The sequence below is a fragment of the Impatiens glandulifera genome, chromosome 1 (assembly GCF_907164915.1).
Source record: "Impatiens glandulifera chromosome 1, dImpGla2.1, whole genome shotgun sequence".
NCBI classification, from domain to species: domain Eukaryota; kingdom Viridiplantae; phylum Streptophyta; class Magnoliopsida; order Ericales; family Balsaminaceae; genus Impatiens; species Impatiens glandulifera.
In genome coordinates this window covers 130,578,360-130,601,003 of record NC_061862.1, presented here as the reverse complement: position 1 = coordinate 130,601,003, position 22,644 = coordinate 130,578,360, and the positions used below count along the sequence as shown (strand labels likewise).

Sequence of the window (22,644 nt, the reverse complement as noted above, 5' to 3'; positions counted from 1 at the left end):
ATTTAATACTGTAAAGGAATAAACGGATCAAATCTTATAATTATGCCCATCTACATAATATGATGTCAAATATGTATATTAACTGGCTAATAGACTAACAAGAATGGTCAATTCCATGTTTGAAAGTTCACTGTGTTGTACATGCATAAGTTTCCATTTAGCATAGAAAACATAAGCACCATTAACAATATTTTAGCACAATTGAGTGGAGAGGAACTAATAATGTTAAGTTACCTTCTAACTCAAGAACTTGAGCTCTCTTTCTGCACTCAGTTTCTGTTTGCATCTCCATAGCAACCCTTACTCCCTTAGGTGGAGATATATCCCCTAAATAATGAAGATAACATATCTTTTATGAACATTTGCTACAAAAGGATTTTGAGATTTATGAAGAAAAAAAACAATTTAGTTCAACACTGACTTATTTCGTAACGAATACACTTTAGCCCCCAATCTTTCGCACTTCATTGATGGCAACCTGATGTGAGAAGCAAGTCAAGCAACTATCACCTTTGTCAAATACTTGTCATATTCAGCAACAACATCTCCAAACAAAATCATGCATAGTCCAACCATTGGCATCAATGAAGCTCAAGTCTCGATATTAGAGAAAATTTGCATAACAAGTTGTGTTAGAATATAAGATAATATATAATGTAAGATATTATTACAATATTATAAATTGTAATAATATCATTAGTATATTATATTATATCAATATTATATTATATTATAATACCAGGTTAGAATAGATAAAGAAAGAGATTTCCGAAGAAAATCAACAGAATTATTTAGAAAAAAAACAAATATTATTAAAAATTATAATAATAATAATAATAATAATAATAATAATAATAATAATAATAATAATAATAATAATAATAATAAGGATTAGAGCCCTCCATCAATGGCTAAGGTAACCATTGATGGAGGCAGCGAAAGACTAAATTTGTAGCTCAAGAAACAAAAGTTTGACTCCGATACCATGTAAGAATAGATATAAAAAGAATAATATTGTGTACATATTTATTCAATGTAGTAAAAGTATTTATACTTAAATTACGTTAACAATATAAGGAAACTATATTATATTATATTATATTATATTATATTATATTATATTATATTATATTATATTATATCAATATAATATATTATTATATTATATACACTAACAAGTTGCTCATAACTTTTCATATGGAGTCACTTATCACAAAATCTACTTCAAATAGCTGCTTACTCCTAATGCAAAATTATTTGGAGATCAAACTTTGACTACTATCTCGTATACAAGTGAACCTTGTAATAAAAGCAACAAGTATAGATTATTACTCTATTCTTTAGAAGATAATTTTTATTTCGCAAATACCATTATACCTTCCTTTTCAGACTGCTTCAGATACTTCACTCATTATTGGTACCTCATCCATGGTATGCATTCTATTTACAATGAATTATTTGAAACCCAAGATAATCAACATGAAAGGAGAAATAAAAAGAGCACTGATATAGCATATTGATGGTGCAAACACTCAATAATCTGAAAGTAAAAAAAGAATACAATGTTGTTTTCACATGAATAAATTTAAATAAACAAGGATTTCATTCATACTATTGTTAAGATATTAAGATATTAACATTGTCCTTGGTGATAGCTGACTGGTCTGGAATTGTAATTGCTTCCTCCTTCAAGGAATGCACATAAGCAATTCGGTCAACGAAAGGAATAAGGACGTGAATTCCAGGAGTTAGCGTCTTGACATATTTTCCTCCACTACAAATGCCTTCTTCTGAGGAACTATACGGACTCCCCAGTTGATAGGAGGAGATATTTCATACTTATCCTCTATCAGCAGAAAATCAATTCAAATAACTAAAATAAAGTTTAATTAGCAAGAATGAATGCAGGTTTTACCTCTAAGAAGGATCGCGACTAGTGCGGAAATTGCGGACGGAGGAGGCTAGCGTGGATTGCCTAAGAATGGATGAGAGTGGAGAAGGTGAAATCGCTCTTTGAGGTACGAGCAACGGCTTGATCTGTTTAAGGACAGATCTCGATCTACTGATACTCATTTCGGAAGAAGAAGATGATAGAAACAGAATGCGCGGGCAGAGAGAAAGATGAAGAAGTCGGAGAAGAAGAAAGTTGGGAAGAAGAAAGGAAGAAGAAGATTTAATAGGAAACCGCGATTGGATTTTAAACCAATCGCCAATATGATAGGAAACCGCGATTGGATTTTAAACCAATCGCCAATATGATAGGAAACTGCGATTGGATTTTAAACCAATCGCCAATATAAAAGGAAACCGCGATTGGATTTTAAACCAATCGCCAATATATGAGTAGTTGCGATTGAATTCATTCCAATCGCCATTAATGAGATAGTAGCGATTGTGCTAAATACTCATCGCCACGTTTGTTAGCTATTTGCCCTTTTTTTACTAGTGTTTAATCGAGGGATGATTATTTATTTTCTAAGATTACCACTTACCTAAGAGAGTGAGACTTGTGAGAAAAGAAACCATAAAGAAGAACAACCGAATGCAATTTCGACGAAGTCTTTAAAGATTACGGAGAGTCTGAGTTCTGTTGATTGCTTCTTTGTTTCCTTGCTTCAGGTGGATTCACTCTAACCTATTAATGTTGTAACTATAGAGGACTTCGGTTCTATACACCGACGTTGATGATTTGTTGAATTCACAAATGTATTTGATTAATATATGTTTCATTTACAATTTGTTTGAATGTTGTTGATTGTTGGTTAAACTTAGCTTCTAGAATCCCTAAGTAGTTGAGTTTTGTTCTAGAAAGAGGCTATGTCATGACTAGACTCAATTATAAGATATATGCTCATCAAAAATGTCAATATTTGGTCTACCTTTGTCTAAATCTAATTGAAGCTAAGAGTCATCTTTAAGCTAGGAATATGGTCAATCCCTTATATTAGACACAATGTTAGGATATACATAAGCAAACGTTTTCTAAACTCAGAATGTAACGTGTAACGTACCTTCACAAATAATTGGCCAATTAAATTCGAGTTGAGACCATCCTTCAGGATAGGCGCATAGGACATAGCGCTATTACCCTTTCTTAATGCGTAACAAAGCACTCGGCCCTTAATCCATGAATACTCTAATTTCCTTTCCTTTAATTTCATTGTGAAGTAAACTAGCGTGCCGACTCTTAAAATAAATTAGTTTATTATGCTTTCACGCGTACTAATCTAAAACCTGTACGGACCAATACCAAAAGTCTATGATATAGAACTCCACGTTGGTTTCTCATCTCAAAAGATAGGACAACATCATATATGGATAGTCTTCTAGATTTGAGAGTATGGTAAGACGTAAGTCAAAGAGTTATATAGCATAACTTTTATAGAAAATTTTTTTCTAAAATAAGTGCATTGGTTGCGTCTATCATTCAAGTCCTTCGATGCGTAAGGCATGTGATTAACCAATTTCGGATCGCATAGATTATCCTTAAAGACGGGACATTCGAAAAGAAACTTACTAGGAACATAACTTTTCATGTCCAAAAAGAAAAGGCGAATAAAATATAATCGTACAAAAGAAGCATGGACGATCACAAAATAAACAGTATAGAAATCTTAAATCGAATCATTGTGAAAAAAGAGGCCTCATGTTTATTTAATAAGGTCTTAATTCTGAAATTCAAATGTTTTAAAACTAATATTCCTTGTTTCTTTATTATTATTTTTCATTTTTTCCCGAACAAGCTAGTAATAATATTACCCTTGTTATTATATAAAAATTATTAATTTTGGAATTAATTTTTAGCAAAAGTATTTAAGCATTTTCAAAACTTGCATAATATAAGATGGAATAGTTTGAATCACACATTTGATAATAAAAAAGAAAATCTACTGATTGTCAATTTAATTTCCAACCAATCAATATTTTATCCACACGATTTAAAATCAAATTAAAAACTTCTTTTTTCTTTCAATCCAATAAAACTCCCAGATAAATTCAGTTAACCTCACAAATAGAACTCCAAGAAAGTAAGTTAATATTGAGAAACATATACAATATTATTTGGTGTTAAAAGAACCCAAAATATACAATGGGCCAAAACCCAATTTTCCAAGCAATCTGAAGGTGCCTCCACACCAGCCCAACGGAATAAGGATCTCAACCCATTATAATATATATATATATATATATATATATATATTCCCTATCTATTCATTTAATTTTATATTTATATGTATAAAATTTTATCTATATTAATTTATTTCTTTATATATAATAAAAATTATATTTTATATTTATAAATTTTCTTCTTACTATTTTTTTTTAATATTTATATATATAATTATATTTTCACTCTTTATTCATTTATTTATATATTTTTTTTTATTTTTTCACCTATATTTATACAAATATATATATAATAATTTTACATAAAATAAAAAATATTATATATATATATATAATATAATAATGTTATTTTCTTATATATGACTATATGATGTCTTTATTCGTTCTTCTCCAAGAGTTTGGCGGTGAAATTTGAAAGAATTATTTGTCTTTGGAAATCGTCTAATTCCTCGTTCGGTCATTTGGTTAGTTAGGATAAGGTCAAGGGATATAAGGATCAGGGGCTGGGTATCCGAGATTTCTTTTGACAAAACCCTTCTCTTAAAATGATGTAATAGATTTGCAATTGAGCTAGATAGTCGTTGGGCATTGTTGATTATTTATAAATATGGTTAGAATTTGTCTACATTGTTCACCAAAAAATCAAAGCTCTCTACGGGTTGTAGCATTTAGATTGGAATATATATTCTTTATGAAATAGTTATCGCGAGCAATCTAGATTCATAGTTGGAATTGGGGCCTCAATTAACCATTGGGATTATGCATGGTGTAGGGATAAATGTCTCATTATGGCGTTTAATGAGCTCGCCTCCATTGCCATTTGTAGGAATATTACTATATGTTTGATCCTCAGACTAGTGATTTTGTTAGTTGTGTTAGATATAGAAGATGGTTGAACATAATGGAGAGCTCTTCTCATTATAGGTTTTGATCATGGTGGGACGTAAGGAGGTAAACCGATCATACCGCATATTATGCAGTGATAAGACATTGATTGTTTTAATGCGAGACATTATTATAGTTTGATGCTCAATTGTCTCTGTATGATTACTATTGAGAGAAGTTGTGAAAGTCCAAAATTCATTCTAAAATCTTGTTCTTTGGGTAGAGTGTTATTCATTGTGAGATTTTGATGGACGACATATGTATGAAAAAAATGTTATATTATGATTAGTCAATGTCAATTTTTTCCCTCGTTAAAAACCACTTTTTATTAGTGATTATCATCCCTATTATCTTTTGGTGGACTATTTGACTAAATAAATCATCCTTCTTACAATTGGTGGACAATTTGTTAAAGGAATCATCGTTTTTCAGTGATTGTATTTCACCGATATGCATAATTGATAATGCACAACGTCATTATTATGACATTATCTGAAATTCGTTATGAAAATCTCGTGGAGAGTTTATCGCCTTCTAAAAAAACTTTTTGCCCGTTAATTTTTTTTTCCGTGTCCTACTGTATTTTTTTTCTCCCTTTATCATTTTTCTTGTATCTTAATTCTTTTTATGTCATACTTTGTTAGGTTGTTCTTAAACAAATTTTAAATTTAAATTTTTCTTAAATTTTTTAATATATATATATATATATATATATATATATAAAAGAATAGCAGATATTTTGCTCAAACTAAAAAATAAGTAGCAAATACTAGTTGTTATTTAATTATTTGTTTGTTCCAAAATCATTTCGAAGGCGTGCGCATGCCATATTGGGGGAGAGTTATGATGAACAAAATAGCCTTTTTGTATCATGCGTGGTAAGTGGTAACTAAGAAATGCCTTTCTTTGTATCCTCTTTCTATTCTCTTATATTATTATTTTCCTTTTTCTTTTTACTTTAATTAGAAAAAGAATAATAAGATGTATAGACCAAAGAGAATACTTTTAAAAGTTTTTTTTTTTTTGGTATAATTTTGATTTAAGATTTTACACTTATATCTTATAAATACTATTTACGTTTTTTTTTGCGATTTGAATTTAGTTTGAGTGACTAACAAGATCCTCTTAAGTTAAAGTGTCACTCAAACTATTATATATTGTGACTATCGATTTGATCTACGTTAAATTAAAGAATATAAATGAGATTTTATTATAAATAATTATTGTACATAAACAAAAACAAAAAAAGTTAGACAATGCCCAAATCATAGAATCTTTGAAGACAAGCAATGTCCATCAAAGCCAATGGCATATTTTATCTTTACAAGTAGCATCGTAGCATCAATTTGGTTATCATGAATCACATTAGGATTTATTTTTATTTATTTTGGTGAGAAAAACGATTTATTAGCTACTTTATTTAAAACCCCATAAGGAAAAGAAAAAAGAGTTCGTTTCTATTAATCTAGACAATCCCTAGATTTGAAACTTCAAAAACAAATGAATCAATTCATAAAAATAAATGAGTAAACAAACATTACAAACACACTATTAAACAACTAAAACACCTTACACAAGTCCAATTTTGTGACTTCCTCGAACTTGATTTCCCACTCCCGACATAGTTCCCAATTCCTCGGTGTAATTGGAATACGCTTCCACGTGTGAATTAAAGCGTGGCCGTCAATGATGATGTCGTTCCAAACTTGATCTTCGGTTCTTCTAGCTCTCGAAATGACTCTAACATTCCTTTCCGTTGATAAGGAGACATTAGTTTTGGTTTTGGTTTTTGTTTTCAGATTACTATTTTTATCCGTAAGCCTCTTTGATATTCTTTTCTTTTTCATTGCTATTTTTATTGTTTGTTCAACAATTGTTCCTTTAGACAATCTATAGTGATGAAACCCATAAAATAAATTAGGGCACACACAAGGTCACGTGATTAAATAAGAGCCCCTCCAAAAGGACACAGACTTTATCTAGGACCCATTCTTTATTCCTTGGTAATAAGGCAATGCCCACTCGATCATGTGCCACTATGCAAGCATATGTTTAGAGTGGGGACACAAAAAATGCCCTTCACTTGTCCATAAAACATTGACCTTGGAGGACTAATTTGTCTAGACTTGTATACTCAATCTTTCTAATTCTCTGTCCGTATTTATAAAGGTAGGACGATATATATAATTCCATCGGCCCACTACTTATAAGCTTTAATGCTAACATTTTGCTAACAAATACAACAAGTGCTTTTAAAAAGAAAAAGAAAATAAAGGCAAAATGTAAAGTTATAGGGATGGAATTTGGAGAAGAGAATGAAAGAGAAATGACTTGGCATCACCTCATTAGTTAAAAAAAATGGAAGGAAAGAGAAGATTGAAAAATTATTTGATTTTTTCAACCAATCAAATTATGCCACGTTATTCCTCTATTAATAATACTATACAAAAAGAACATAAATCATTCATTTGGATGGTATTTTTTCAAAGGATAAAACTTATTTTATTAATTAATTTTGTCGTGAAGGTCGCAACCAAACGATACACTGGTGAAAAAGGGGTCAAAACCGAGAGTTAAAACTCTCGGTTTTGACCCTATAACTTTCGGTGAAGACACCTTACCGAAGGTTTTAGTAACCCCCGCCATCCCTCGGTATTGACACTGTCGGGACTTTGAAAAGGAGAAAAACCGAGGGGTTTACAAGAACTTTCGGTTTTTTCTGTGTTTGGAAAAACCGAGGGGTTTACAAGAACTTTCGGTTTTTTCTCTTTTGGAAAAACCGAGGGTTTTGCAAAGAACTTTCGGTTTTACCTGAAGAGGAAAACCGAGAGTTATGTACAAAACTTTCGGTTTTCCTCTTCGGTTAAAACCGAAAGTTTTGTAAATAACTCTCGGTTTTCCTCTTCTTGTAAAACCGAGAGTTTTCCACTAACTCTCGTTTTCTCCTTTTCAAGAAAACCGAAAGTTATATTAAAACTCTCGGTTTTTCTCCTTTTCAAAGTCCCGACAGTGTCAATACCGAGGGTTTGTCATATAACTCTCGGTTTTCTTCTTTAGGATAAAAACCGAAAGTTTTGTAAATAACTCTCGGTTTTCCTCTTTAGGATAAAAACCGAGGGTTTGTCATATAACTCTCGGTTTTCTCTTTGGCTTGAAACCGAGAGGTTTCTAATATCTCTCGTTTTTTCCAAAAAGAGAAAAACCGAGAGATTTCACTAATACTTTCGGTTTTTTCCCCTAAATTTTTAAAAATGTGCGGATTATTTTGCTCGCAACCAAACCTAACCAAAACCTGTTCAGCCAAACCAATATATTAATGATAAAAGAAATGCAGCATACATTAAACGATCACATTAATTGATCGTGAACATTACAAAATTCGAAACCAAACTAATATTCCGAACAATCTGTTATAAATTCAACCTATAATGAAAACATGTTTTGAATCGAAACAACCTTAGCTTGTGGGGGGAGGTGGTGGTTGTTGCCTCATATATAATTCGATTCTCTCCATTCTCGCGTTCATCTCTGAGTTCTCCCTCTCCATTTTCTCGGTAATCTCTGACTTCTCCCTCTCCATTCTTTCTGTAATCTCTAACTTCTCCCTCTCCATTCTTTCCACAATTTCTTGCTTTTCCGATTGCAATTCTTCCATTTTCTGCCTTCTTTCTTCATCTCTCTTCTCCAGTTCCTCCAGCTTGAGCTTCATTATTTCATTCTCTTCTAACAATCGCTGACTGTTTCGCTGTGAACTGTTTCCACTCCGACGATCCTCACGAAAGTGTGTGGGCCGGACGCCTGATCCCATTCCGAACACTACCCCGTGTTTTTGTTGTCCGAACACCCTCTACGTCAATTCAAAATCCGATATTCCCGGTTCGTTACTAACAACCTCTTCCATCTCAGCCTGCACAATTCAAATAAAATATCACTTCTATAATAAAAAACTAGACTTATTCAATTCACTTACAATTTTCTCTTGCACGTGTTCGTCCGGGACGGGTGTTGGGTTTTCTTGGGTCGGTTTTGGTGTACGGGTCCTCTTGAATACTTCAATTACAGACGGTGGCCGTCCCATTTCAATCGCCTGTTGAAATAAATGATTTATATAATTAATAACAATCTACATATTAAGTTATTACAAATAATGTACTTACCAACTCGTCTTCAATTTGTGCAAACGGTCTACTTCCCGTTCGATGCGGGAATTTTAGATTCTTCCGATTCTTCATATTTGTAGTACTGTGTTTCTGTATTTGAAATAACAAATTAAGTTAGATTAATTAATATCAACTTTTATTTGAATTATGAAACCGTACCTTAAACGTTTCTGTGAAGAAATGGTTGCGACACACAAACTCCCAATCATCTCGATCGTAGTCCGGTGGAGGATTAGCCAGTACCGCCGCCTCGTCTCCCTTGTGCACGCGGATATAATTCTTGTTCAAATCCGACCGCCATCTATCCCATATCTGATTGGCGTGTCCCAACCCGGTCTTTCGAAAATACTCAATGTCGCCATTAGTCGCTTCGAACGGATCCTGAAAAAAATAACATCCAAATGTTACAAATAATTATTTAATGACGTAATGTATATTAATCAAGTTATAAGTATTACCTTGATCGCAGTCCACAGTGAATCCAATTGGTCTGCACTTAAAGCCTTCCACTTGAGAAGACGGTGTGAGACGGCTGCGGGGTCCCGGATAATCGACCCCACATGTCAATTAAAGGGAAATATCTCAACACCTTTTTTGGAATGAATTTCCCGTTTTGCTTCTCCCGAACTGTCCCACTTGTTTGGTCGACTTTCCATCTTGAAAGACCGCAAACTCTGCACGAATCTTCATTTATGTCGTCCTTCCAAAATAGCATACAGTTGTTCTTACATGCGTCTATCTTGTTATATTTAAGCCCGATATCAGTAATGAATTTTTTACTTTCGTAGTACGAGTTTGGCAATTGAGCGTCAATCGGTAATATGTAGTCTTTAAGCAGACGCAGCAACATATCGAACGAAGAATTCGTCCATTGACATACATTTTTTATGTGAAGTAGTTTCAGTAGTGCCGATGATTTCGTTATTCGAGCACCTTCATACAATGGTCAAACCTAAATCATACCAACCACAATCAAACATAAATCAAAATTAAACCCAAATCATACCAACCACAATAAAAAATAAACCCAAATCATACTAACAATAACCTAATCTTAAACTTATAACCTAATTTAACAATAATATATACATAATCTAACAATAATCTAACCTAATTGCAAAAATCTAACAATAATCTAACCTAATTTCAATAATCTAACAATAATCTAACATAATCAACCCAAATCTAACAAGAATCTAAAATGAATCTAACCTAATTGCAAAAATCAAACACTAATCTAACCTAATTTCAATAATCTAACAATAATCTAACATAATCAACCCAAATCTAACAAGAATCTAACAATAATCTAACCTAATTGCAAAATAAATAAAAAACTAACCTTGCAGGGCGGCGGCGGCGGCGGCAGAGGATTTTCTTCACGTTCCGGCGGCGGCAGAGGGCTATTCTTCAAAATAATCGGTGGTCTTCGGCAGGGCGGCGGCGCAAGGTCTTCGGCAGGTCGGCGGCGCAAGGTCTTCGGCAGGAGTACGCGCGGCGGCTTGTTCGTCGGGGAGAGACTTGAGTGCGGCGGAGATGAGAGGAGAAGAGGGAAATGAAATCGGGAAAAGAAGAGAAAGAGGCGCCCGTTTTTAATTTTATGTTATAATTTTCGAGAGTTATATATATAACTCTCGGTTTTACCCTTATTAAAACCCGAGAGTTGTATATATAACTCTCGGTTTTACTCTTTTTAAAACCCGATAGTTATATATACACCTCTCGGTTTTGACCCTTATTAAAACCCGAGAGTTTTATATACAACTCTCGGTTTTCACTTAAAACCCGAGAGTTTTATATACAACTCTCGGTTTTCACCCTTATAATTCCGAAGGTTAAATATTTAACTTTCGGTTTTATCACTTCCAAATTTGTTAAATTCTTTTGTTTCTCACCTACTAATGACCTTTAACAACATTGATTAAACACATTTGTTATCCTTACAATATTGCACAATCCATATGATCAAACATTACACATATTCTTTACATAATCATACATAAACATTCAAATACACTTCTATATATTAATAAAACACAATCATAAACATTTCAACATAAAACACAATATAAATTTTTAAAATATAACTCACACTAGATTATATTAGTTAGGAGTCTATATTGGAAAGAAAAAATACTCTAATTTAAAAAATTGAAAATATAAAAACCGAAAGTTATATAATTAACCTTCGCAAATACACATAAAAAACGAAAGTTGTATATATAACTTTCGGTCTTGAGAAGTATAAAACCCGAAAGTTATATATACAACTTTCGGTTTAGATGGATAATTCCGAAGGTTAAATATTTAACTTTCGGTTTTATCACTTCCAAATTTGTTAAATTCTTTTGTTTCTCACCTTCTAATGACCTTAAACAACATCGATTTAACACATTTGTTATCCTTACAATATTGTACAATCCATATGATCAAACATTAAACACATTCTTAACATAATCAAACATAAACATTCAAACATATATAAATACACTTCTCTATAATAATCAAACACAATCATAAACATTTCAACATTAAACACAATATTCATTTTTAAAATATAACTCACACTTGATTATATTAGTTAGGAGTTAAGATTAGTGGCTTAAAAACAAAATAATTTAACAAATTAGGAATTGTCAAAACCGAAAGTTATAACATTAACTTTCGTTTTTTATGTGTATTTGCGAAGGATTTACATATAACTCTCGGTCCTGAACATAGTTAAAACCGAAGGTTTATTTGAAAACCTTCGGTTTTTACCCTTCCCCATACTTAGAAAAAAATCTGATTTTTTTAATGCTAGGCCAAAACCGAAGGTTTATTTGAAAACCTTCGGTTTTTACCCTTCCCCATACTTAGAAAAAATCTGATTTTTTTAATGCTAGGCCAAAACCAAAGGTTTATTTGAAAACCTTCGGTTTTTACCCTTCCCCATACTTAGAAAAAAATCTGATTTTTTTAATGCTAGGCCAAAACCGAAGGTTTATTTGAAAACCTTCGGTTTTTACCCTTCCCCGTACTTAGAAAAAATCTGATTATTTTAATGCTAGGCCAAAACCGAAGGTTTATTTGAAAACCTTCGGTTTTTACCCTTCCCCATACTTAGAAAAAAATCTGATTTTTTTAATGCTAGGCCAAAACCGAAGGTTTATTTGAAAACCTTCGGTTTTTACCCTTCCCCATACTTAGAAAAAAATCTGATTTTTTTAATGCTAGGCCAAAACCGAAGGTTTATTTGAAAACCTTCGGTTTTTACCCTTCCCCATACTTAGAAAAAAATCTGATTTTTTTAATGCTAGGCCAAAACCGAAGGTTTATTTGAAAACCTTCGGTTTTTACCCTTCCCCATACTTAGAAAAAAATCTGATTATTTTAATGCTAGGCCAAAACCGAAGGTTTATTTGAAAACCTTCGGTTTTTACCCTTCCCCATACTTAGAAAAAAATCTGATTTTTTTAATGCTAGGCCAAAACCGAAGGTTTATTTGAAAACCTTCGGTTTTTACCCTTCCCCATACTTAGAAAAAAATCTGATTTTTTTAATGCTAGGCCAAAACCGAAGGTTTATTTGAAAACCTTCGGTTTTTACCCTTCCCCATACTTAGAAAAAAATCTGATTATTTTAATGCTAGGCCAAAACCGAAGGTTTATTTGAAAACCTTCGGTTTTTACCCTTCCCCATACTTAGAAAAAAATCTGATTTTTTTAATGCTAGGCCAAAACCGAAGGTTTATTTGAAAACCTTCGGTTTTTACCTCAATATTTTTAAAAAAATGGGTCAAAACCGAAGGTTTTCAAATAAACTTTCGGTTTTGGCGATGCGGTTTTTTTTAAAAAAAAATATGAAAAGTAAACAAAAACATAATTATTTAATAAAACATATTAAACCAAACCAAACAAACATAATAACGATAATTCATAAATATTAAAATATAACTGTCATAAACCCATAATAAATCCATAATAAATCTACAAATTAATTATTAGATGGGGTGGAAGGAGCGGGTGGTTGATTCAGTCGACTCCTCAACAAGACAAGTTCCTGTTCGAGATTCTCTAATCTCTGAGACATTTCGGCCCGGTCCGCTTTGATTTCACTCAGCAAACGACCTCTTTCGGCATCCCTTAGTCGGATTTGTTCCATTTCAAGCGTCATCTTTCTAACCTCTTCCTCACGTGCCGCAATTTCTGATTGTGTTATCAGATTCTGGTAACACGGATGCAGTTTCTCCGGTGTACGCCGAAGTCTCTTCCATGTCGAATCATCACCCATATCCTAAATGCATTTCAGATCATATATGTATATATATATATTCATCAAACAAAATAACGTAAACTAACAAAAATCTAGATCTATAATATATATATATATACAAACTTAAGAAAAATCTAAATCTTACAATAAACAAAACAAAAAAACCAAATCAAACAAATTACCTGAAGAGAAGAACCCGCGGCTTGGAGGAGGTAGGCGGCGGCGGAGGCGGAAGAGAGAGAAAGGAGAGAAGCGGAATGAAAAAGAGAAGGGTTAGGGTTTGTATTTATAGAGGTTGAGGCCGAAGGTTTTCATAAAACTTTCGGTTTTGATATTTTAGTCAAAACCGAGGGTTTATTAAAAAACCTTCGGAAAAAACAATTTCAAAAATTAGAATTTTTTTTTAATGATCAAAACCGAAGGTTCTTTGTAAAACTTTCGGAATTAAAAAACCAAGGGATTTCAAAAACGAAGGTTCTTTGTAAAACTTTCGGAATTAAAAAACCAAGGGATTTCAAAACTGAAGGTTTTCACAAAAACCTTCGCAAATAACCCACATCCAACACTTAGAATTTTTTTGGGTTTTTTGGGAAGGTAAAAACCGAAAGTTCTTTGTAGAACTTTCGGTAATAATGAATAAACCCGAAGGTTTTACACCCCTCTCGGAATCTATTTTTAATAGCGAAGGATTTGTTCCTCTCGGGAGTATTTAGGAGAGGTTTACAAAACCTTCGAGAAAAACCGTCGATAAAGACACTTTTTTTACCAGTGATAAAAGTCTATAAAAACAGTTCAAATCAAATTATGACATAATTTGTCATAAATTTCACAAATTACATGACGATGAAACGTCAAAATTGTCAGTAAATCTCTAAAACAACCCAATAATACATTAAACTTGTCCAATAATGAAAATTGATGATAAAACATTTCCAATGATGATAGTAATATTCAACTGGATGATTATAGTTTTGTAATTTAGTGATATGAATGACTTCTTTTATTTGTATATCCTGCAAATTTTTTACTGTAAATTTCTCTTTTATTAGTTATCTTTGATTGATTGATATATGAAGTGGGTATGTTCTTATGTTACTTTGTTAAAAACAAATCTAAGAATTCACTCTAATGTTTGTGTTCATATGTTTTGTTCCTAGTTTATATATATTTTGATTCAAATTTTTTAAATGAGAATTTTTTTTTTGGAGAGAAAGTTAATTTACCTATCCACTTCCATTCAAGCTATTCTTAGTAGGAGATTATTAATTTTAATTAATAGAAATTAGAGAATTATTATATCCCTGTAATCTGAGAACCAATCAATTAGGCTTTTAAAAAATTTCTTATCCTCTTCAAAAGACAAAGTTAAGATGAGGCAAAAGAAAGGATTTTCCTATTTTTCTGTCTCTTTCAAGATGACCCATCTATTAAAACATTTGTCCAATTAATATTTTTAAAGACAAAGAAGCAATTTTATTTGACTATCCAAACTAAAGATTATTTTTTGTTTTATCTTGTTCTCATTAGGGGGTAAAAAGCTACAATTCTATATGGTGGTGGGAGATGTGATCATATCAAGGATATGATTATGAAACTATGATAATAATGAAAGGAGAAGCATGTTGACCCACAAAGGTATATGATCAGACAGCTACCATAAATGGATGTGGTTGTCTCAATTTTTTATTCTTCAATTATTACATTATTGGCCACACACCCTTCCAAATTAATTTCTTATATGTCTTCATTAATATTAAAAATATTATTTTTTAACTTTTTTTTCAGACCTAGTGTTTATTTGTTTGTTCCTTCATTTTTTAATGTAAAATCTTGTATTAATATAATTGTTATGAATGTAACTTTTTCCTATTGTGTGGGTGGTATAATTAACTAATCTTCTCAAAGATATATTGGAGCTTTAGAAATATTTTGATATATTGGAGCTTTATTTCATAGTATTATATGTTATTACCTAGAATGACATAAATGAATATGGAAATACTCTGGTAAAGAAATAAGAAAACATGTTTTACTTTCCTATTGTTTGTTTCCCTAGCTTGTTTGTTGATGTGTTTTACTGGTTAGTAGTAATTTTTTTTTACCTTGAATACAAAGTTAAAAATAATTCATTTATAGAGGCATGCACACTTAATTAATTTCATTTGTAATCTTTACTATTTTAATTAAGAGGAACGATAGGGAGCACTACTTTGGGGGAGCGACTCGTACAGCGAAAGTGATCTCGTTGTTATACGAAAATGACATCGCTGTTATACAAAAGAGACCTCGTCCCTTTTGTATAACAACGAAGTCTTTTTTGTATAACAGCGAGGTCACTTTCGTTGTACGAGTCGCTCCCCCAAAGTAGTGCTCTCAATCATTTTTCTTTAATTAACTCAGTTTTGTTTCTTCAGAATAACGTTTAGCAAGTGTTAACTAATATTAACAAATAATTTATAAGTATCAAACATTTGTTTTAAAAAATTGTCACATTTTTAAATAATCTGAAAAATGACTCATTTCATTTTTCCCCAAAAGTGGACGACTTTGTAGAATTATTGAAAAAAGTGACCCATTTGATCTGTCTTATTTGTAGGGTTACAAAAATTATATTTTAAGGATGTCCACATAATAGTACATCTCCATACTTCAAAGGTTCTTACATTTTCAAAGATGAGATTGTGTTTTTATAATTTAATTTGGAAAGTGATCATTTTTGAAAAATATATTTTATGATACTTAATGAGACAATCTTCTCTTGGTTTGATAAATAGTTATGAAAAAGAAAATTAAATTTATATAATGTTTATATATGATCGAGTTTAAAGACTTAATTCATTTTATGTTCATGAGGTATGATCTCTAATTTTTTTTTTATATGTGTTGTACTATTTAAAAGCTTATACCATTTTTGTAATAATAAATTGACAATTTTAAATTTGGTTTTATTTGTATTCTAAAAATTATAATATGGATATTAATTAGTATATTAGACAAGTTATATTAATATAAATAATTCAACTTAGCTGATTTATATCCTGATGCATATTATTGAATATAATTTATATATTCAGAACAATAAAACTGTTGATTATTTTATATGGGTTTTCCTCTTTAATATCAATGTTTTGTCACGTATCCCCAAATTGTGGATTTCATTTGACTAGCAAAACAAGAGTGCTTTCATTATATATAAAAAAAACAATAGAAAATGAGCAATCAAGTCATAATTTAAAAAAAAAAATTGTAGAATCATGAGCTCCCATTCAGTGGCCAACTTGATGGCAGATTGTTGGATGAATCAAATTTGTTAAGTGGGGGTTGTCCATTGATTATAATATGGATACCTTCACAATGGTCTTAGATGACCAATGAATCTTAAAATTTTGGCTATTGATAGCATCTACAATTGTCTTGATCTTGTTAGACTCGAATAGGGTTGTGAGAAAAGCTTATGCTTTTGCCTGTGTTTCCGAGCTACATGAAAATTTTCATGTTGTCTTTTATCAATCTAGCATACACATTGATCTTCAGGGTGCTTGGGTCAGGTGATATTACATTCTCAAGAGGGTTAGGCCTTTTGCAATTATGTGTGTTCATTTGTTTCATTTTTAAATTGAACTGAATTCGAATAAATTTTTCTAAAATTGAACCGAATTCGATGAATTTGAATTTTTTAATATACTATATATAAAATTATTTAATTATGTGTAATAAATTATATAATATGTAATTAAATATATAATCATAATAAAAAATAATTTCGGTTTAATTTTCGGGTTGAAACCCAATTTGAAAATCAAATCAAAAACCGTATTTGAATTTGAACTGGTTTAAAATTCAATTCAAAAATCGAAAACAAAATTCGAATTCGATCTAAGACTTCTATCTCTACCTGCAATTGAGAAATCTCAACATGATTTAGAACCTCAGTCTAGTTTAAAAATAAAATTAATTATAAACATCTTTGTGGAAAAATAACCCAAGTAATATTTATAACTCAACTAATAAAAGCCATTATTTCTTTGTGTTGAGTTGTTAAAGATTTAAGTTTATAAATAAAATAGTCATATTTAAAAAATAAAAATAAAGTAGAAAAAGTAAAGTAAATGTTTAGATTGGTCTTTTCTTTATGTTAGGAAAAGAAAGTAATGACTAATGGCATTATTTGTGATTAGCTTTTCCTATTAATGACATTGTTAGATAATAAAATTAATTGGAACTTGTTTGATCTATAAGTTATTTGAATTATTTTAAAATAATCTTTTACCTCATTATATCAAATATCACTTAATTTATCAATTAAAATATCAAAATATTTTTACTTTATTTTTTACAAAATTAAATTTTAAAATATTTTAATAATTTAACTTAAATAATCTCAACTTTTTTCAAAAATTTAAATTAATAATTAGATTATAAATATCAAGATGAAACCCACTTAAAAAACTTGGTAGTTTTTTTAAAATTTATTTAAAACTCAATCATCTCATTATATATATTTTTCCAATTATCAAAATTTTCATTTAAATATCAAAATATTTTTACTTTACCCTTTTTTTTAATTTAAATTTTAATTATAAGAGAATAGTTTAATAAATTAAATTAAATAAAATTATTGATACAAAAATCCACTAAAATCCTAAAATAACCAACATCAATCAAGCTGTTAGGTAAAAATAGAATGAGAAAGGGACATCTTGTAAAAAAAAAAAAAAAAAAAAAAAAGTCAGAAAAACTTCTCTCTTGCCTCCTCTTTAATTATGATTCCCTCGTGAGAGAAATGAGACTAAAAAATGTAGAAAAAGTTGCTAAATTTCCTTTATTTCCGCCCCTTTACAAGCTTAGATTTAGCAAAAATGCAGGACCCATATTGGGTTTGATGATTCTTTCAAGGAAATCTGCTCTTATGTATCCAAATCTAATCTATTGTATAATCTATAGACAAATGCTTACAAAGTTGATCTATAGTTGTTTGAACTTTGAAGAAGAAAGTTAAAAAAAAAGAAAGAAATATGACCCACCTAAGAGGTCCCATAGCTTTGGACAGTTGCAATTCATGCTTTGAACACCAACTGTTTGACAAAAATGTCCAAAGAATTCCACCAACAGCAACATCTCCATCTGGGTCTCTTTAGTTTTAACCCTACAACTCTCTCTCTCTCTCTCTGTCTGTCTTCTGAACATCTCTTCTTTGTCCATGGACAAACATCAGCAGCCACAGCTGTCTCTTCCCAAGTGTTCCAGGCAGAGATGCAATGAATGGTTAGTTTTTGCAACTTCCCAGTTTCTTTCTTTTCAAAACTACTACTAACCATGAATCCTTGCAGGATCTTTCTTGATGTTCCTAGTGATTTTACAGTAGAAGTTAATGGTGGAACATTCTCATTGCATAAAGTAAGTTACTTTTCTTTCAAATTCTTACTTGGGTTTCCTCAATCTATCTATAATCACTTCATAAAATGAATCTCATCTGCAGTTTCCTCTTGTATCTCGAAGTGGGCGAATTCGTAAACTAGTAGCAGAAAACAGAGTAGAAAATAGAGATTCATACAATTCAAAGATCGAGCTTTTATCAGTACCCGGTGGTGCTGAATCGTTTGAACTTGCAGCAAAATTCTGCTATGGTGTGAACTTCGAAATCATGGCAGGGAACGTCGCTCAATTATGCTGCATATCAGATTATCTCGAAATGAATGATGAATTCTCGAAGAACAACTTGAGTTCAAGAGCAGAGGAATATCTTGAGAGCGTTGTATGCAAGAATCTTGAGATGTGTGTTGAGGTTTTGCAGCAATGTGAAAGTCTTCTCCCGTTAGCGGATGAGCTAAGAATAGTGGGAAGATGCATAGATGCGATAGCGTCGAAAGCCTGCGTTGAACAAATCGCTTCGAGCTTTTCCCGTTTAGAATACAGCAGCTCGGGTAGACTTCACATGAACCGTCAGGCGAAATGTGAAGGGGATTGGTGGATTGAAGATTTATCGGTTCTTCGTGTCGATTTATACAAACGAGTCTTAATAGCGATGAAAGGTCGCGGTTTAAGACCAGAGAGTATAGGAGCATCACTCATGAATTACGCGCAAAAGGAACTTACTCAAAAATCAAGTTTATTGAATCCAAGTACAATTCAAAAGGTTACTAGTAATAACAATAATAGTGATAATAACCACCACGAGAAAGAAGTGGTTGAGACAGTTATAAGCCTATTGCCAACTGAAAAATGTTCTGTTCCCATTAGTTTCTTATTCGGGCTTCTTAGAAGTGCGGTTTTACTAGATTGTATAGTGGCTTCGAGGCTTGATCTCGAGAGACGAATTGGGTCGCTTTTGGATATAGCCACTCTCGACGATCTATTGATTCCTTCGTTTGGGAATGCGGGTGAAACTCTTTTTGATATCGATACGGTTTACAGGATTTTAGTTAATTTTTCTCAACAAGATGTGGATAGTGAAGATGATGATGATGATTTGGAAGATGAATCTGTGTTTGAATCTCAGAGTCCTCCTTCTCCTTCACATTCTTCGCTGCTGAAAGTATCGAAATTGGTTGATAATTATCTTGCTGAAATTGCTCCTGATGCTAATCTCAAGCTTAATAAGTTTATAGCTGTTGCTGAAACATTGCCTGCACATGCTAGGACGGTTCATGATGGATTGTATCGAGCTGTTGATGTTTATCTCAAAGTATGTATTCTTCCTACTTTTTTGATACAAACTTTAGTAGTAATTAGCATGACTTGTTTTTATTTGGTTCATGAGGTGTTAGTAGTGAATTTTTATTTTTTCTTTTGAAATTATGAAAACTAAGAACTTTTGTTTTTGAGATTCATATCTAAATGGTAAAGCACAAAACAAAATTGATGTTTTCAATTCAAATAAACATTTTTAACTATCTGAATTCATAATTAAGGTGTGACTTGGAGCTTTGTATGAGGTAGGTTTTTCTATTTTTCAAATAATCTGATATTTTTTTTATAAAAGTTTGTTGAAAAAAAGGTAGATTATTTAAGTTAAATAGGTAAACTTTTGTATTTAAATTTTACAATAAATTGAAGCTAAATTTAACTTTTGTATTTAAATTTTAGTTAATGATAACAAGTTTTTGATTAATCCTCATTGTATATTTTTATAGTTTTATATTATATTTTGTTCGATTTTACTATCTTCTTGTCATAAATCATGTCTTTTACAAATTATTATAAATTCTAAGTTTGCTCTTAATTTTTTATACTTCTTTTAAATTAAGACCTATTTTCAAGTATAATGAAACTTCAGCTCACACAAAGACTCCAAAATCAATTTCAAGTGAGTTTTTTCTCTCGTCGATCAAACTAACGACTCCAAACGCTACGAGGTCTTTGACCTATTGTTGTTTCTTTAAAACAAAACAAATATCTATTAATCAAGAAATTGATTGTTAAGGATGGTTAGTATGGCATGTTATTATAATAAAATGTTCATTTTTTTCAAAAAGAAAATTCCTTTCATTAAAATTAGCAAAGAAAAATTAATTTTAACACATAAAGTTAAACTATTTCTAATAGTTACTTTTCACAAGAATTTGTTAATTAGCTATTTACTTCTTCCATTTTAATTCTACAAATCAACTAGTCAAATATCATTTAATCTATATTGGAAAAGTTTTAGCTATTTTACATCAAATTTCACTTTGAACAATAACATATTGGTAAATCTCTTTACATACTTCTTTGTTACTTTTTATTTTTGCTCCCAAAGATTCTTAGCATTGGATCATTTCCTTCTAGATTTCATAAATGCAAAGTGAAAAAAATTGTACTTCTATGATAACCAATGCTATTTCACATTCTATATGATTGTCAAATTACCAAAAACAATTGCAGGCTCATCAAGGTTTATCAGAGATTGAAAGGAGGCGAGTATGCAAGTTAGTTGATTTTCAAAAGCTCTCGCAAGAAGCGGGTGCACACGCTGCAACAAATGAACGGCTTCCTCTTCAAGCAGTTGTTCAAGTTCTTTATTTCGAACAGCTAAGACTTCGAAACGCCTTATTCTGTTCTTCATACCCCGAAGAGGATCACAAACCAATACATCAGTCTTCTTGGCGAATAACGAGTAGCGGTGCATTAAGTTCTGCGATAGTAACGTCACCAAAGGACAACTACGCATCCCTCAGAAGAGAGAACCGCGAGCTGAAGCTTGAGCTTGCTCGAATGCGAATGAGACTAAATGATTTGGAGAAGGAACATGTTTGCATGAAGAGGAATATGGAGAAGTCGAGCTCGAGAAAGTTTATGAGTTCCTTCTCCAAGAAAATTGGGAAGCTAAATGTTTTCGGGCATAGTTCGTCAAGGGGATCAACTACTTCTCCTTCAAAGAATTCGCAAAGAACCGACTCGAAAATGACCGAGAGAACATAAACATGTTTCATACTTCATAGTAGGTAAAAATATATTAATGAAGCTCTTGTTATATTTATTCTTATGGATTTTAGATGTTATTGTTGGGTGTGAATGGAGGTGATGATTCTTCATATGTTAATTATTTTGTTCATCATCTTTTGTATGGGTTCTTCTTGATCATTCATTTTCCTCTCATGATAATAGTAGAAGGCCTTTTTATTGCAACCAATCACTTATTTAATAGAAACATTACTTAAATAGGAGTAGCTTTTGGCTTAATTTGTATTAGAATATGGGTGAAAACTATCATCTAAGAATGAGAGTGGAACAATAGTGTAAAAGTAAGAAAGAACGAAATAACAATAACAAAATATTACTTAGGTTCGGACCAACAATATCCCACGTCCTGCTTTCGGAGAATCGATTCAATAAAGTTATAATAGAGATTACAAACTCTATCTCTCTCTGTTTGTTATAGGTTTTAGTCTCATACACTCTTCTCGTTTACAATGCATATATATATAGCCTTTTATAATATATAATATTTTGGTTATCGCAAAACAACTCCATTTTATCATGTTTCACCCACGAGACCCTTCAACCAAAGGGCCTCCTTGACGCCCTTCTCAAAACGATATATTTGACCTCTGTTGTTGAAAGAGAAACTACAGATTGTAATTGTGCATTCCAACTTACTGAGCATCTAAATAGGGTAAACACATATCCCATTAGGGACCTTCTCTTGTCTAAGTCACCTACAAAATCAATATAAACATATCCTCTCAACTTATCATCACCTACACCTGCCCGTTTAAAACAAAGACCAACATCTAAG

At 31.4% G+C, this 22,644-nt stretch overlaps 1 protein-coding gene across 2 annotated transcripts; it reads left to right on the top strand.

The window, feature by feature from the left end:
- Positions 1-18,217: 18,217 nt before the first annotated feature.
- Positions 18,218-21,965, top strand: LOC124931869 (BTB/POZ domain-containing protein At5g48800). 2 transcript variants are annotated; one of them, XM_047472456.1, is made up of 5 exons: positions 18,218-18,692; positions 18,758-18,824; positions 18,907-20,112; positions 21,291-21,839; positions 21,888-21,965. In XM_047472456.1, exons 1-4 carry the CDS (start codon positions 18,628-18,630, stop codon positions 21,825-21,827), a joined length of 1,875 nt encoding a protein of 624 aa, XP_047328412.1. In that variant the 5' UTR covers positions 18,218-18,627; the 3' UTR covers positions 21,828-21,839; positions 21,888-21,965. The 2 variants fall into 2 exon arrangements, with proteins under 2 accessions (XP_047328412.1, XP_047328404.1); XM_047472448.1 differs by having other exon boundaries at positions 18,219-18,692; positions 21,291-21,965.
- The last annotated feature ends 679 nt before the right edge of the window (positions 21,966-22,644 follow it).

Bases quoted from the DNA above. Each gene is read 5' to 3' on its own strand.
- LOC124931869 (XM_047472456.1), top strand. From the start codon at position 18,628: ATGGACAAACATCAGCAGCCACAGCTGTCTCTTCCCAAGTGTTCCAGG. The intron at 18,825-18,906 runs GTAAGTTACTTT...TCTCATCTGCAG, and splicing joins GAACATTCTCATTGCATAAA to TTTCCTCTTGTATCTCGAAG. The intron at 20,113-21,290 runs GTATGTATTCTT...AAACAATTGCAG, and splicing joins CTGTTGATGTTTATCTCAAA to GCTCATCAAGGTTTATCAGA.